Below are 17706 nucleotides of genomic sequence, written 5' to 3'. Positions count from 1 at the left end.
TTCAATGTGCCCAAGTTCTGGCTGCATAAACCCAATCCTTCCTTCACCCTCAGGTTAGATGCTGCATTTGTCTTAGCAAAATTCTCCACCTGAAAAAATGTAATCTCACCTGTTTCTGAAGACTTAAGGCGCTTCATTTGTACGTCTGTAATGGGATTGTCCTCAATGTCCCTTGTGTTACTGTGCAGTTGTGTTACTTCCCACATCAAATCGTTCATTCTTTATGGACTGAGACCTTAACCTAGCCTCTGTGTGCTCATTAGCCCTCTCAGAGTGGCTAATAAATATTTTTTAGAGAAAGAATAAATAAATACTTGCCTTGTCTCCAGGTACAATGATTCTCTTTTTCAAGCAGTGCGTACAGCTGCTGGCAGGTGGAGTGCAGAGTCCCTGCAGTGTGCTCCAAGAGTTGGTGAAGGGCCCCACTGAGCTCCTGACCCAGAAAGAACACTGTGGCGATCCAAGTGGCCCCACCAGCCCCTTCACAGTGGTCTTCACCCAGAAGCACCTGCGTCAGCATCAGATTTTGTCTCCAAATCTGCTTCAATATATGGCCTAGTTTACCTGAGCCTATGTCTTCTGCATCCATCTTACTTTCCAAGAGTGGAATGTTTCCTGACAGCAAAGCCTAAAGGTTTAGCAAATTTAATCTTGGCTATGGATTTTTTTTTTTCTTCTAAAATCTAGGAGATGATCCAAGTCAGCTCGCCAAGCACTTTCCTGCCACATAATAGTTTATTCAGCTTCTGTTGACCAGTGAAAAGTTACTAGGTGACCAAAGGAGGGGCATTCCAGCACCCTGGATGCCATTGTGTACAGAATGGTAAACCACGGGGACAGAGTTAGCTCACACAATCCCACTCACCATGTAAGTTTTACAGTTTTGATATACCGTGGAAGCCCCATGTATTTTTCATGTTTTAAGGCAACAAAATGTGGATTCTGTGGTAGGATGAGAAGTATATTAATCAAAGGTAAACTAAGTTAATAACATTGCTAATAATTCTATGTGATACTCTAAAATACTTATGCATGAGCTAATATGTTGTCTGAATTGCTTTAAAATAATCTGAGATGGTGGTAGTGGTGTAGAGATGAAATAAAATTAGCTATAGGTTAATAATTGTTGACGCTGGATATAGTTCCATGTGGGAGTCCTTATGATTATCTCTAGTTAGCATATATTTATAATATTTTTACCATAAAGAATTTTCAAAAATATTCCTCTGCTGGAGTAGAGTCTATTACCACTGGGTAGGAGATTAGTTTAATTAGTGCCTTCTTCTATGGCACATCTGCAGTGAGATCAAGATAGGTACTTGGCCTCTTTCCTCTCTGATAATTTCTCTCTAATTGGATAAAATGCTCCTTCACTAAAAGAAAGCAAACCTGAAGAGTGGCTTTCTCTAACTAGTGAGAAATCTTCACTGTGTATAATTAGAATTCATTCACAGCAAGTTCCCATTGCTGCCTGCCCCTCCATTGGCACATTGTACAGAGGCCAGGGCATTACAGGACTTGATACTGGAGGAGTCCAGGGTGTGAGGAGAAACCCAGAGCAGCCTGCCGCCTCCTCTCCGGGCCCCTCCTTTCATCAGGGAGAGTACAGCACCAGATGCAGAAGGCAGTACATTCCAGACAGGCTCCTGTTCTCTGGGAGACTCTGAAATGAAATGAAAACTTCCAAAGCACAGCCTGAATTCCACCCTCCCTCCCATGGGCATTGCCTTGTCTCATCTTAAGCACCAGAGTTCTTAGAGCAACACTCAGAACACCTAGAAGAGATGGGAAAATACAGCCCAGTGAATAGGAATAAAGAGTGAATGCCACCACAGGCCTAAATACTGCCCAAGAATTCTTGTGGTGTGAAGAGGCTGAGGAAAAGGAAAAGAGTGATGAAGGGGTGGTAAGGGTTGGGGTAAAGGTGCGGGCTTATTCTCTAGTGGAAATCTTATTTTTCAGTGACTTCTGTTCCTTTAACTCCTGAAATATGTATGTAATTTGCATATGTTGTGTATATGGCTTTAATTTGATACCAATTCTGAGAACTTTCTGTAGCATTTACTGTGGCCCAGGTACTATCTACATGATGGGAACTTCAGAGAAAGGCAGAAAGATGATTGAAATCATCTTAGACTGTGTTGAGAATTAGAGCAGAACTGTGAATTCAGAGTATCCCCAAAGCTTTGAGGGGTAAAAATTGCACTCAGATTAGAGGCCTGAAAAGTGAAAGTGAAGTCGCTCATTCCTACTCTTTGCTACTCCATGGGCTGTATCCTACCAGGATCCTCTGTCCATGGGATTTTCCAGGCAAGAGTACTGGAGTGGGTTGCCATTTCCTTCTCCAGATTAGAGGCCTAATCCCTAATTAGGAGCTAATGTATGAGCGGGATTTGAGCAGCTTTCACGACAGAGGGAAGGGATGTTCCAGCATAGGAAATAATATGATCAGAGGCAAGGAAGTAAGACATGACATTGTATGATAAAAAAGAGGAAAGGATGGCTTTTGAAGACGGTTTATGAGTCTGGGAAGTGGTAAGAGAAATAATTATGGAGAGTGGTGAAGTTGGAATTGTGTTTTTGCAAACAAAAGAGAGACATTAAATATTTTTGAACCAAATAAATCTATAGTAAAATCTATGCTTTAGGGAGTTAGATGGTTTAGATGATAGACACACAAGAATTAAGTGACTTGAGAGTCCATGTTAGAGCAGCAACAGTGCAGGCAAAGGAAGGTGATGTTTTGAGAGGAGATTTTAAGTAAAGGAACTAGAACTAGAACAATGGAAACAGTGACAGACTTTATTTTGGGGGAGCTCCAAAGTCACTGCAGATGGTGACTGCAGCCTTGAAATTAAAAGACGCTTGCTCCTTGGAAGAAAAGCTATGACCAACCTAGACAGCATATTAAAAAGCAGAGATATTACTTTGCCAACAAAGGTCCATCTAGTCAAAGCTATGGTTTTTCCAGTAGTCATGTATGGCTGTGAGAGTTGGACCATAAGGAAAACTGAACGCCAAAGAATTGGTGCTTTTGAACTTTGGTGTTGGAGAAGACCCTTTAGAGTCTTTTGGACTGCAAAGAGATCAAATCAATCAATCATAAAGGAAATCAGTCCTGAATATTCATTGGATGGACTGATGCTGAAGCTGAAACTCCAATACTCTGGCTACCTGATGCAAATAATTGACTCATTGGAAAAGACCCTGATTTGGGGAAAGACTGAAGGGGGATGACGGAAGATGACATGATTGGATGGCATCACCAACTCGATGGGCGTAAATCTGAACAAGCTCCAGGAGTTGGTGATGGACAAGGAAGCTTAGCGTGCTACAGTCCATGTGATCGCAAAGAGTCAGACACAACTGAGCGAATAAATCTGACTTGAATTATAACTTCTAAATCATCAGTTATAAAAAGAGGAACAGAAAGTATTGAAAACCCAGTCATCTATTTACTTGAGAAACATTTCTTGGCCACTGGTATAAAACTGTGCTTGGTAATGGAGTATGATTGAAATGTTTGGTTTAGGTGACTGAACAGATAGTAAACCAAATGAGTCAAGGAATTTAGAGAAAAAAATTCAGCTTGATAGGTAGATAATTTGATTAATTTTGGATTTATCATCTTTTAGATAGCATGGGACAATTCTTTGGAATATCTAATAAATTTAGGAGAGGTCAGAAAAATATTGGGATGTTTGAATAGGTAGTCAATGAATCCCTGAAAACAGAAGACTTTAATGCGGAATTTACACCATGTACATTTTAAGTATTGAATAAAACTGATAATGAAATACTCAATCACTGAACCAATATACATTTATTTCTTTCTAGATATGTGGGAAAATACTCTCTCAGGTCAGGAGGAAAAAAGCCCAAACATTTTGCTTTAGCCTCATTGACATTTGCTGTCCTCAAGTCTAAACTTGTTCTCTGTCTGGCTTCCCCAAAATATGTAATATTGCAAGGTGAGACCTACCACAGGCCATGCTTGCTGTGTTTACTCATTAAAACAAGCATCTGCATGTTCCTGCATCTTGTTTTCAGTTAATTGATGTCACTAACCATGGAAAGAACTGACATTTGCAATCAAGGTTTGTGACACCCACAGAAGTTAACTGCAAAAAATTCACCTTGATGGGCTTTACAATGGATTAGCATCTTCATTGTGGTTACTCATTATTATGACTACTATACTTTCTCTACTGAGAATTCTTTGCTTCCACTGACATTAAAGGAATTAGTATGCAGTCTTGAATTCATACAAAACATAATGTGATTGAAAAGACTGCAATTCTTCATACAAAAGTATCAAAGTGAGTGCAGAGGAAATTCCAGTAAGTAGGATAGTCACTCTCTGAACAAGTGAAGAAATATAACTTTGCAATAGACTGGACAGCCTACTGCTGCTAGGCAGGAGAGGACAGTAAAGTTTCAAAGTATATGGAACTTGGCTACTTTCTGCTTAGTTTATGGTGAGGAGCTGTGGATACATCAGATGTTAGCAACATTATTAGTTCTGTTATCTGATTTTGTTATTTTCTTTGAGTTTCTATGTAGTTACCGACTCCAAACTTTGGTGCAGTCAGCCCACATTAATTTTTCCCCATTTGAAAACTCTTATTGAATATCTTTTATCTATTTAGAGCAAGTTCTCACAACTGGATGATGAGTGGAAAGAAAAGGCAAAAATGATTGTTTTGTTTTTATTTTCCCCAATAACTTACTGTACTGGGGAAATGCATTAAATATCAGAATTATCAATTTTAAAATGTCTTTGTAAAACAGGTGGTAAAAATCAAAGCTAAGACTTTTTGGTTATACAATGTAGATTTAATATATATTCTATCTCTGCTTTCTCCTAAAATGCCACTGAAGAAGATAAAACAACAGGTAAACTACAAAGGACAAAGAAAATGGTGATAATACGATAGAGAAAATATGTCAACAAACTTTTGGAAGATCAGAAGCAGATGGACAAGTTGTAAATAACCTAATCAAGCAAATACTGTCCCTATATGGTGGAAAATAGACTGGTTCTTGCCATAGAAGCTCAGGAGAGCCCAGGAATTAGAGGCAGCGAATAACTCTGAAACTGAGAATAAAGTTAGAGATGTAAACAAGTTTTGTTCAAATTCAGTTTGGGGAGCCATTAGATACCAAGATCCCTCCTCTCTGCCCCAAAGAGCCAGGCAACAGTCTCTCTTCCACCCATTGGAAGCTAGAGATGTTCTCTATGAAAAAACTGCAGCAGAGGCAGGAGGCTGAGCAGAAAACTGGAAGGGAGTGCCATTCTGACCATAAGGGTAAAGTGAGATTTTAGAAAGTGAAGTCCCACTCTATTCTGCTCAGGTCCAAGAATAGGGCCAGCAAGGTAAACCTCTCAGGCAGATTAGAAGTTTGTTCTCTAGAGTGACTGAATACCCCAAGAAAAAGGCCAATTCATAGGAAATGTTTAGTGCTCCTCTCCCTTCTCCTCACCCTCTGTAGACTGCCCTGCTCCTGTTAGGTCATCCATGATGAAGCACCCAGTCAGAAGCCCCATGTAATTATGTAAAACCTTCCAAACAGTGAGCCTAATGCTTCACTTTTGAGTATGGAATATCAGTCAAGGGGGTGAGGCATTTGAAACAAGCCTCCTACATGCTGCTGAAGACTAAAGCAAACACAAAGAACTTGAAATAACAGAGCCAGTACAGGGAATATCGAATAAATCTATAATTAATACTCAGCATCTAGGATGTGAGAAGATAATGTACCCACACAATAAGAAAAGATTTTCTTAAAAAAGAGAAGTACTCAGATAATGAGAAAGACCTCATAGGAGTTAAAATACAACAGGAAGTTTTTAAGCTGGTATATAGGTAAACATATCCCAGAGGTCAAACAAAAGACAATAGAAAAAAGAAAAGGAAGTTAAGAAAATTAATGGTTCAGTCTAAGTGGTTCAATTAATATAAGTCCTAGAAAAAGGAAATAAAAGAAAGAAATTATCAAAGAACTGAAAATTTCCCATATGAAGTGTCTGATATTCCAGACTGAAGAAACTATAGGATCAGAACTATAGATTGAAAAAAGAAGAAAAAAATCATAACTAGTCATATTATTATAAGTATTCATATTACTTTAAATATTATGAATATTCAAAGCATAAAGGACAAAGATACTAATAGCCTCCAAAGAGGCAAGAAAGGTCACATTTAAATCAGAAGGCATTAGACTTTTCAAAATCAACACTCAATTGTGACTTTGATATTCTGAGATTTCCCTCTTTCTAATTCAGAATTCTGTTTTCCTCAAGACATCATTTGAGCCAGGGACAGAAAAAGAAATGGTAATTGCATGATGTGGTGGAGTTACTAGCTAAGGCTATAGTGGTAATCATATCACAGTAAAAAGTACATCAAACCAACATACTGTACACCTTAAACTTACACAATGTTATATGTCAATTACATTTCAATAAAGCTGAGAGAAAAGACACTTTTTAAAAGTGTGCAGGGGGAGAAAAGGCATATTTCAGGTATGCAAATATCAAAGCTTTTGCCTCCTCTATACCCATTCTTGGGAAACTACCAAGGGATGTAGCTTTTCCAAAAGCAATGGAGTTTTCACAGCACCAATTATTGTATTGAAGAAACTAGCTTTTGTCCATTATTTATTCTTGCTTCCTTTGTCAAAGATAAGGTGCCAATAGATGCATGGGTTCATCTATGGGCTTTTTATCTGTTCCATTGGTCTTTATTTCTGTCTTTGTGCCAGTACCATACAGCCTTGATGACCGTAGCACTGAAGCATCATCTGATGTCAGGAAGGTTGATTCCTCCAGCTCCATTCTTTTTTCTCAAGATTGCTTTGGCTATATGGGGTCTTCTGTGTTTCCATATGAATTGTGAAAATTTTTGTTCTAGTTCTGTAAAAAATGTCATTGGTAATTTGATAGGGATTGCATTGAATCTGTAGATTCCTTTTGGTAGTATAGTAATTTTCACAATACAGATTCTTCCAATCCAGGAACATGGAATATCTCTCCATCTGTTTATGTCATCTTTGATTTCTTTCATCAGTTTCTTATAGTTTTATGTATACAGCTCTTTTGTCTCCTTAGGTATATTTACTCCTAGGTATTTTGTTCCTTTTGTTGCAGTGGTAAGTAGGATTGATTCCTTAATTTCTCTTTCTGTGGTTCTGGGAAAACTGAACTGTTAAATTAGAACACTTCCTAACATTATACACAAAGATAAATTCAAAACAGATTAAAGGCCTAAATATAAGACAAGAAACTATAAAACTCTTACAGGAAAAAATAGACAGAAAATTCTATGATGTAAATCACAGCAAGATCCTCCATGACCCACCTCCTAGAGTGATGGAAATAAAAAAAAATAAATAAACAAATGGGACCTAATTAAACTTAAAAACTTTCACACAGCAAAGGGAGCTACAAACAAGGTGAAAAGACAATCCTCAGAATGGGAAAGAATAATAGCAAATGAAACAATTAACAAAGGATTAGCCTCCAAAATTGGAGAAGGCAATGGCACCCCACTCCAGTACTCTTGCCTGGAAAATCCCATGGACGGAGGAGCCCGGTGGGCTGTAGTCCATGGGGTCGCTAAGAGTCAGATACAACTGAGCGACTTCACTTTCACTTTTCACCTTCATGCATTGGAGAAGGAAATGGCAACCCACTCCAGAATTCTTGCCTGGAGAATCCCAGGGACAGGGGAGCCTGGTGGGCTGCCGTCTATGGGGTCGCACAGAGTCAGACATGACTGAAGCAGCCTCCAAAATATACAAGCAGCTCATGCAACTCAATACCAGAAAAACAACCAACCAAATCAAAAAGTGGGCAGAAGACCTAAACAGACATTTCTCCAAAGAAGACATACATATGGTTAGTAAGCACGTGACAAAAAACTCAACATTGCCCATTAGTAGAGAAATGCAAATAAAAACTACAATGAGATCACCTCACAGCAGTCAGAATGGCCATCATCAAAAAAAAAGAAAAAATCTACAAACAATAAATGCTGGAGAGGGTGTGGAGAAGAGGGAATCCTCTTGCACTGTTGGTAGGAATGTAAGTTGATACAGCCAGTAGGGAAGACAATGTGGAGATTCCTTAAAACACTAGGAATAAAACTATCATATGATCCAGCAATCCCACTACTAGGCATATACCCTGAGAAAACCATAATTGAAAAAGATGCATGTACCCCAATTGCAGCACACATACCCTCATTGCAGCACTATTTACAGTAGCTAGGACATGTATGCAACCTAGATGTCCATTGACCGATGAATGGATAAAAGAGCAGTGGTACATATTTACGATGGAATATTTCTCAGCCATAAAAATCAGTGCATTTGAGTCAGTTCTCATGAGGTGAATGAATCTAGAGTCTATTGTACACAGTGAAATAAGTCAGAAAGATAATGCATATCTAGAAAGATTGTACTGATAAACTTATGTGCAGGGCAGCAATGGAGATGCAGGCATAGAGAACAGACTTATGGACACAGACAGGGAAGGAGAGGTTGTGACAAGTGGAGAGAGTAGCATGGAAACATACACACTATTGTATGTAAAATAGATAGTCAGGTCTGATTCTTTGTGACCCCGTGGACTATAGCCCACCAGGCTCCTCTGTCCTTGGAATTCTCTAGGCAAGAATACTGGAATGGGTAGCCATTCCCTTCTCCATGGGATCTTCCCAACAAAGGCCCCAATCTTATAATAAATCCCTTTCAATACCCTTTAACTGAGATACACCATGGCTCCTCATGGTGTGAGTTCCCCCTCATTGAAATAAGTAATAAGCCCTGTCTGTTCAATTAAGGTCTGTTCCTGGTGGCCTTTGGCTGGAGGGCATTGACAGATCCTTGAATATGTAGGTTGGAAAGAGGGTAAGAGGCAAGCATATGTCATTGTCCTCTTAATTGTTCTCATACTATTTTGTTTTATACACATACACACACACACACATTGAGATAAGCCAAATTCACATATTTAAAAAGAACTGAGGCCAAATGTTACACTCACCATAGGTCCTTTTGCAATGATATTAAGGCTGACATAACATATTCATGTCAAATGGGTTACTTCATACAGCTAACACATATTTTATTGACTTTATAATGAGTAATTTATCATTGAAAATGTCTGGAATTCAGTGGCAAGTGTTCAAGAATGAACTTAAGTTAGAAGCAGTCAAATGGGCAGGGCATAATCTTCGAACAGAGGTGGAATAACTACCACCTGGTTCTGCCCAATATCAAATACTTCTTCTGGGACACAGTGCCTCTGATACAGCAGAAGGTCAACACATGTTTGATGACTAAGATAATGATGAAGTGTAATAAACAATATATAAGTTATTTAAAAATCATCATAATATTATTCTAAAAATGTAATAAAAGTATTTCTTACTATCATCAAATACTTGATCTGGATTCAAATTTCCAGTTATCTCATAAAAGTTGTAAATGCCTTATTTTTTACACAAGGTCTAACAATTGGGCTCCACTAAAGGCCCACATAGGCAACTGCTGCTGCTGCTGCTAAGTCACTTCAGTTGTGTCTGACTCTGTGCAACCCAATAGACGCAGCCCTGGAGTGGGTTGCCATTTCCTTCTCCAATGCATGAAAGTGAAAAGTGAAAGTGGAGTTGCTCAGTTGTGTCCGACTCTTTCCGACCCCATGAACTGCAGCCTACCAGGCTCCTCCACCCATGGGATTTGCCAGGCAAGAGTACTGGAGTGGGGTGCCATTGCCTTCTCCAACATAGGCAACTAACTCCTTGTTAATAATTTTCATACAAATTAAAACAACTGAAAAACTCATTCAAAAATTATGCCAGCACAAAGATAGAAATATAGATCAATGGAACAAAATAGAAAGCCCAGAGATAAATCCATGCACCTGTAGACACCTTATCTTTGACAAAGGAGGCAAGAATATACAATGGAGAAAAGACAATCTCTTTAACAAGTGGTGCTGGGAAAACTGGTCAACCACCTGTAAAAGAATGAAACTAGAACACTTTATAACACCATACACAAAAATAAACTCAAAATGGATTAAAGATCTAAATGTAAGACCAGAAACTATAAAACTCCTAGAGGGAAACATAGGTAAAACATCTCTGACATAAATCACAGCAGGATCCTCTATGACCCACCTCCCAAAGTAATGGAAATAAAAACAAAAATGAACGGGACCTAATTAAACTTAAACACTTTTGCAAAACAAAGGAAACTATAAGCAAGGTGAAAAAACAGCCTTCAGAATGGGAGAAAATAATAGCAAATGAAGCAACTGACAGAATTAATCGAAAAAATATACAAGCAGCTGATGCAGCTCAATTTCAGAAAAATAAATGACCCATCAAAAAATGGGTCAAAGAAATAAACAGACGTTTCACCAAAGAAAACATACAGATGGCTAACAAACACATGAAAAGATGCTCAACATCACTCATTATCAGAGAAATGCAAATCAAACCACAATGAGGTACCATTTCACGCCAGTCAGAATGGCTGCTATCAAAAAGTCTACAAACAACAAATACTGGAGAGGGTGCAGAGAAAAGGGAACCCTCTTACACTGTTGGTGGGAATGCAAACTAGTACGGCCACTATGGAGAACAATATGGAGATTTCTTAAAAAACTGGAAATATGACCAAGCAATCCCACTGCTGGGCATACACACTGAGGAAACCAGAATTGAAAGAGACACGTGTACCCCAATGTTCATCACAGCACTGTTTACAATAGCTAGGACATGGAAGCAACCTAGATGTCCATCAGCAGATGAATGGATAAGAAAGCTGTGGTACATATACACAATGGAATATTACTCAGCTATTAAAAAGAACACATTTGAATAAGTTCTAATGAGGTGCATGAAACTGGAGCCTATTATACAGAGTGAGTAAGTCAGAAAGTAAAATACCAATACAGTATATTAATCATATATATATATGGAATTTAGAAAGATGCTAACGATGACCCTACATGTGAGACAGCAAAAGAGACACAGATGTAAAGAACACTCTTTTGGACTCTGGGAGAAGGTGAGAGTGGGATGATTTGAAAGAACAGGATTGAAACATGTGTATTACCATATGTGAAATAGATCACCAGTCCAAGTTCAATGCATAAAACAGGACACTCCAAGCTGGTTCACTGGGACAACCCTGAGGGATGGGATGGAGAGGGAGTTGGGAGGCAGGTTCAGGATGGGGGACACATGAACATCCAAGGCTGATTCATGTAAATGTATGGCAAAAACCACTACAATATTGTAAAGTAATTAGCCTCCAATTAAAACAAATTATTTTTTAATTATGCCAAAAAAATGGTGCTAGAACAGTTTCCTCATAAATTTGAAGCTTATCTTTCATTTTTGTTATATTTATGTGTTAATGAGAAGTAGCAGCAAAGGAGTTAATTCAAACTAGTCACCCGATTTGAAAACTATAGCCAACGTATTTGCAGAGATCATTTCATTCCTTTGTGTTTAAGTAAATTCCAAAACTTTACCAACTGATTGCAGTAACTATTGATTTTAATATGGTTTTTCATACCTGAAGGTTTAGTGTTGAAAGTTCTTATTGGCGACTTCTACAGTCACTATATAGCAAAAATGGTTTGTTCAGGGTGTCAGGAACTGTGTTATTCAATTTTTTGGTTAGTAAAAACTCTTCTTTTAGTGGCCTCTGAAATTACTATCAGTGTTTGAATTACAGCTTACAACCTTTCTCTGTTGAGTCATTGCTGTGTTTATGAAAACTATGACTCTATAGAGTCATGGGCCTATGACATGAAACCAACGAAGTAAACTTTCATGTGAAATGAAAACTAGACAGCCTTCTCTGCCAAAATTTTCAGAGACAGATTTTCAAACGAGGGTGTGCCAGGTGCGTTGCTACTGTGTAGTGTGTGGTATCCCAGTTTAGAATGAGTTTCTATACCTTCCTCAAGGCTCAATTTCTACCAGGGTATAATTAGAAATTTGAGATGTAGTTCTGGTAAAGAGAAATAAGAAGTAACTGAAAGAAGAAAAGTAATATTTTTAAAAGAAAAAAAGAGAGGGTCTGATATATGTTGACACTACATATACCCTTTAAGATCACCTCAAGTTTGCCCCCTCTCCTCTGGACAGTCACAAGGAAATCCACCAAAGGAACAGATCTGTGCTATTCTAGACATTACCTCCACAGAATGTCCTTCTACCCACACTCTGGCATCTCTTACAGATCTTATTCCTAGACTTATCATTCCAGAACTCATCTCTTTGAAAGTAGAATTATCATCAGAAGTCTTATTCCTTACACTGCAAAAATAAATTTACAAGAAACTAATTCTTCAGCATGAACTGCACCCTCAGCATCATGGGCACTTTTGCAAAGTGGGAAAAGGATACTAAGAGGCTCCCAATTTGCTGCTTTTCAGAAGTAACTGAACTCTTTGAACTAAATTTGCCTGAGCTGGGACTGCCTGAGGATCTTCCCCAACCAGTGTCCATCAGTTACAGTTACACGTTGAATCCTCGTAGGTCTTTGTTGCTCGGAAGTAAATTTTATTATAAATGGAAATTATCAAGTTCCTTAGAACCACAACTTTCTCTCCACTTAGACTATTGTTATCTTGACATATTTGATCTTATGCAGTCAACCGCTGTGTCATATTATTTGTTTCCACTACAGGTGTTAACCAGGTTCAACAGCAGATAAGTGTTACCAATTTTTCTATTTCACTTCACTTCCCCTCCTCATTGCTCTCATCAGTAGGTTCAGGGCGCCCTAGGATCTCGGTGAGTGGCAGCGGGTGGGAGGAACAGCCATAGCTGACTCTAGGCAAGCATTTTTATTATGAAATAATCACTGGCAACTTCTTTTTGGCCCTGCTTCCCACTCACCTCTCCGTTTCAGCATATCTTCCATGTTGTTCTTTTTCTTTTGCTGCCTTGAACCATTTTGCTGCCAAAAATCACTTGGATAAACCCATTTGCACTAGAGTCTTGGCAGGACTGTGGGTTTCCTCATCAGCATTACTTGAATTTTTTAAGACTGAATCTGTAGTGATAAAATTGAAGCTTCTATGGAATGCCTTTCCAGGTACCTCTCAGCCTAAGTGTGGGTTTGTGCAGTGAAAGGCAGTCATTGGGAATAGTTCTTTCTGTTTTTCTGAGCACTGTCAGAAATGCATCTTTTTTTTTAATTTTTAATTTCTTTATTTAGAAATAGCTATAAAATTTTAAGGAAACATCATTTGATTTTTTAAAAATTGAGAACAAAAATGAATTCAGCTCTCACAAAGGGTTCATTCTTTGTTAGGACACAGATGAGCCAAGATTGTTGGCTCAGTTTGAAGATGCTGTTACAGTTACTGGTAGACCCAGATAACAGCCCTAATGTAATCCCAGGCTCCCATATTGAATTAAATCTGATCTAGGTTATTTAGGTTACATACTGCATAAATGCCCTCTCTGTGTCATTTCTCTGTAAAGAGTGAGCGTGCTTCAGTTTTCTCTATAATATACATTTATTTTTGGAGCTCATTAAAAAGGTTAGGAAATTTAAATAGGTCTAGTCAGTAGACAAAAAGCTAAAGCTGAAGTTAGAAATACTCTCTGTGGTATTATCTAACACAAGATCAGAATGTTTTATTTATTTATTTATTTTAACTCTTGGCTGCTACCTACAAAGACATTAAGAGTGCTGTTTGAAAAGTAGGTCTTAAAAAATCAGGTGTGTGTGTGTGTTTGTGTGTGTGTATGCTACTTAAGAATGTTAGTTTTGCTTTAAAAGCAAAACTTTTAATAAATAATCACTGCTGTATGCCATTTTTCCCATTTGTCTTCCCCACCATCTCTCTCATACTTCCTTTGGCTGCAAATACGTGGTTGTAATCTCTCCTTAGTCTAAAATTGATTTGTACTTTTCTAATGTTTATGTTGCTTCTAGAAAATAAACCAGGTTATTGGTTTATTTGGGGGTTTAATAATTTAATTGCATTTCAGTAAAGATGCTATATGAAGTCATTTGATTATACAGGATAGTACAGTAAATCAACACCTCTGTATGGGAAGTGGGTTCCTTGGGTTTTGAAGGAGTTAATTCCTCAGTGCCTTATTCATGTACTAAGAAGGACTGGTAGTACTAGGAGAAATATGCCCGAATGATCAAGATCAGAGGACTTCTTTTATTTCAGTGTACAAAGGAAATAATGTATTCATCCCTGAAAGAACTGAGTTCTCTGTTTGGGTACTTTTTAAAACCACAATTTCATCTGTTAAATCTTCAAAATGTTAATGATAGCTTAGAATAGTAAAAATGGAACCATTTCTAAAGACTTGATAATTACTAATCCAATAACTGGAAATATAGGGGCCTTCAGAGTTTAGCTTGTGCAATAAGCTGGAAGATTTTTAAATATGCATTTTCTACACATTCATTAAGAAATTCTACTTTTTCTGAAGTACTAGACTCCCAAATATTTTTTTGTACTTCATTTACTCTCATTTCAGCAACAAGCTGTAAGCTTAAGACCTGGAAAACAATCTTAACATTCTTAAGAACCCAGAAAGTAGCGGGCTTCAAGGAGAGATAGCAGGGGACATGCTAGGAATTTTAAAAAACAAAAACAAGAAACTGTCTTTAATATGCTTTTTGGAGAGAAGAGGTGATCCATGGTAGAGCTATTTTTAAATATACAGGAGATTTTTACAGAAGTTGAAATCTTTATCAACTTTTCACAAAGGATGAAATAGTGTATTTGCATGACCTTGAAGACTAATGTTTTGAGGCATTACTTAATCCAACAGCTGTGGCAATACCCTTTTGTGTGATACAAAATAAACAAAGAAACAGAATATAACATGGCAAGTGAATTTATGAGAAAGTTTGCTGTGTGAATACAGCTTTGGCTTCCACACATGTTAACTATTTCCATGTGGTAGTGGTGATATCCTCCCTACAATTTAGCTGTGAAATTGGGGTCAATAGTAGATACTGTGACCCATTTTGGAACAACTGTGATCAGCATCACCTATGAGCCATGACTAGCAAAAGCAGCAAGACAAGATCAATGATAATCTACAGAAACCAGGTGTTCATCACCAAACCTCTGCTGAATAAATGTAAGGACCACCTGTGTGTGCATGTCCTAAGTCACTTCAGTCACGTCTGACTCTTTGAGACCCTATGGACTGTATCCTACCAGGCTCCTCTGACCATGGGTTCTCCAGACAAGAATACTGGAGTGGGATGCCATGCCCTCCTCCAGGGGATCTTCTCAACCCAGGGATCGAACTCGAGTATCTTACATCTACTGCATTAGCAGTCAAGTTCTTTACTACTAGCTCCACCTGGGAAGCCCTACCGTTGACCTGTACATCTACATACAACAGAGAAGGAAGCCATGATGTGAGATATTTGCCTTTCCATCAACTAACGTGGATTTATTGTATGCTAAGCATTGTCCTGATATCCGGGTGGCTTAAAAGATAGCTCTTGTTCCTGTGGATCTTAAAAATGTAGGAGGAGTGACTAAACATTGCTTTGATAAGGAACAAATTTGTGCCAGCCTGGATGGGAGTGGTTTGGGTGAGAATGGATAGATGTATGTGTATGGTTGAGTCCCTTCTTCACTGTTCACCTGGAGCTATCACAGCATTGTTAATCGGCTATACCCCAATACAAAATGTTTTTGGTATTAAAAAAAATTAAAATTAAAAAAAGATCAAGCTATCCATATATTAAACAGGGTTTTAAAAGAGTTAGTGCTATGGATTAGACAAGGAAAACAAAAGGAAGAAACAGCTAATAGCACAGGCAGGCAACCGGAATGGTAGACGTTATTGAGATATCCTCAGGTGCAAAGTCAAACCTGTGGCAAAGTCCCAACTTGTAGAAAGAACAGTGAACCCACAGATGAACTAGGAGTACATAAGTCAGGAGAACTTCTGGTGAAACCATCCCCAGGGAACTTGCTTCTTTTTCTCATGAATCCTGAGGTTTGTACTACTCTATGTTGCTGGCCTACATGACACTTTTCCCTGTTTATTCTCAAATGAATTTCTTGAATACAAATAATGTAAACCAGTGTAAGTATACAATGTCAGGCAATTACCTGTAGCCCCTTTGAGCCAAATCTTCAAATTTAAAGCCTTTGAATTTCTCATAAACTTCAGAAAAATGCTGCTGTGATGCTGTAACTGATTGTGCCTTCTCTGTGAAATGTTGTTTCCTTTTGAGGTTTTGAGAGATATGTTCTTTGGAGAACCTCAATACCAAGATAAAGTAGAGCTTTTAGCACTTTGTAAGTTCACACCCAAGGATTTCCCACAAGTTGAGCATTAATTTTTAGTATTTTAGAAGAGAACAACATCAGCCACCTCGACTGTATACTATACTGGAAATATAATGTCACTGGCATCTAAATACACATACATAATTGCACACACATTTTAAAGTATGTTCCATCCATTGTGGAGAAATAAAATGCATCCATTTTGGTGAGTGCTAATTACTTCTGTTCTAAATCCTAAATTAGGAAAGATATACCCAACAGAGTTCCAAAGAATAGCAAGGAGAGATATAAAAGCCTTCTTAAGTGAACAATGCAGAGAAATAGAGGGGAAAAAAATAGAATGGGAAAGACTAAAAGACTAAAAAAAAAGAGATCTCTTTTAGAAAATTGGAGATACAAAGGGGGTGTTTCCTGCAAAAATGGGCACAAAAAAGGACAGAAATGGCCAGCACCTAACAGAAAGCAGAAGGGGTTAAGAACAGGTGGCAAGAATACACAGAAGAACTATACAAAAGAAGATCTTCACAACCCAGATAATCACAATGGTGTGATCATTCACCTAGAGCTAGACATCCCAGAGTATGAAGTCAGGTGAGCCTTAGGAAGCATTAACTATGAGCAAAGCTAGTGGAGGTGATGGAATTCCAGCTGAGCTATTTCAAATCCTAAAAGATTATGCTGTGAAAGTGCTGCATTTAATATGCCAGCAAATTTGGAAAACTCAGCAGTGGCCACAGGACTGGAAAAGGTCAGTTTTAATTCCAATCCCAAAGAAGGGTAAAGCCAAAGAATGTTCAAACTACTATACAACTGCACTCCTTTCACATACATGCTAGCAAAAGATCTCCAGGGGACCTTTTGAAACCAGGGATCAAACCCGGGTCTTCCACCTTGCAGGCAGATTCTTTACTGTCTGAGCCACCAGGGAAGGCCCAGACAGCATATTAGAAAGCAGAGACATCACTTTACCAACAAAACTCCATGTAGTCAAAGCTATGGTTTTTCCAGTAGCTATGTATGGATGTGAGAGTTGGACTATAAAGAAGGCAGAGAGCTAAAGAATTGATGCTTTTGAATTGTGGTGCTGAAGAAGACTCTTGAGAGTCCCTTGGACAGCACAGAGATGAAACCTATCTAACATAAAGGAAATCAACCCTGAATATTCATTGGAAGAACTAATGCTGAAGCTGAAGTTCCAATATTTTAGCCACCTGATGTGAAGAGCCAACTCATTGCAAGAGACCCTGATGCTGGGAAAGATTGAGGACAGGAGAAAAACGGGGTGACAGAGGATGAGATGGTTGGATGGCATCACTGACTCAATGGACAGAAGTCTGAGCAAACTCAGGGAAATAGTGAAGTACAGGGAAGCCTGGTTTGCT

The 17706-nt window shown here is 38.3% G+C and overlaps 2 protein-coding genes across 2 annotated transcripts in view; one reads left to right on the top strand and one right to left on the bottom strand.

Annotated features, from left to right (window-relative positions):
* The window catches only part of DTHD1 (death domain containing 1), a 79476-nt gene extending 78887 nt beyond the window's left edge, over positions 1-589 (bottom strand). The window contains exon 1 of the mRNA XM_055588243.1: positions 319-589. Within this exon, the coding sequence (XP_055444218.1) occupies positions 319-589 (271 nt within the window). The remainder of the gene's footprint in view (positions 1-318) is intronic.
* Positions 1-17706, top strand: part of ARAP2 (ArfGAP with RhoGAP domain, ankyrin repeat and PH domain 2) — a 573065-nt gene that overhangs the window by 337441 nt on the left and 217918 nt on the right. The window lies entirely within an intron of this gene.

This window comes from Bubalus kerabau, chromosome 7 (genome assembly GCF_029407905.1).
Source record: "Bubalus kerabau isolate K-KA32 ecotype Philippines breed swamp buffalo chromosome 7, PCC_UOA_SB_1v2, whole genome shotgun sequence".
In the NCBI taxonomy this organism is placed as follows: Eukaryota; Metazoa; Chordata; class Mammalia; order Artiodactyla; family Bovidae; genus Bubalus; species Bubalus kerabau.
Note: the sequence above shows the minus strand (reverse complement) of the source record. Positions and strands in the feature narration are given on the sequence as shown.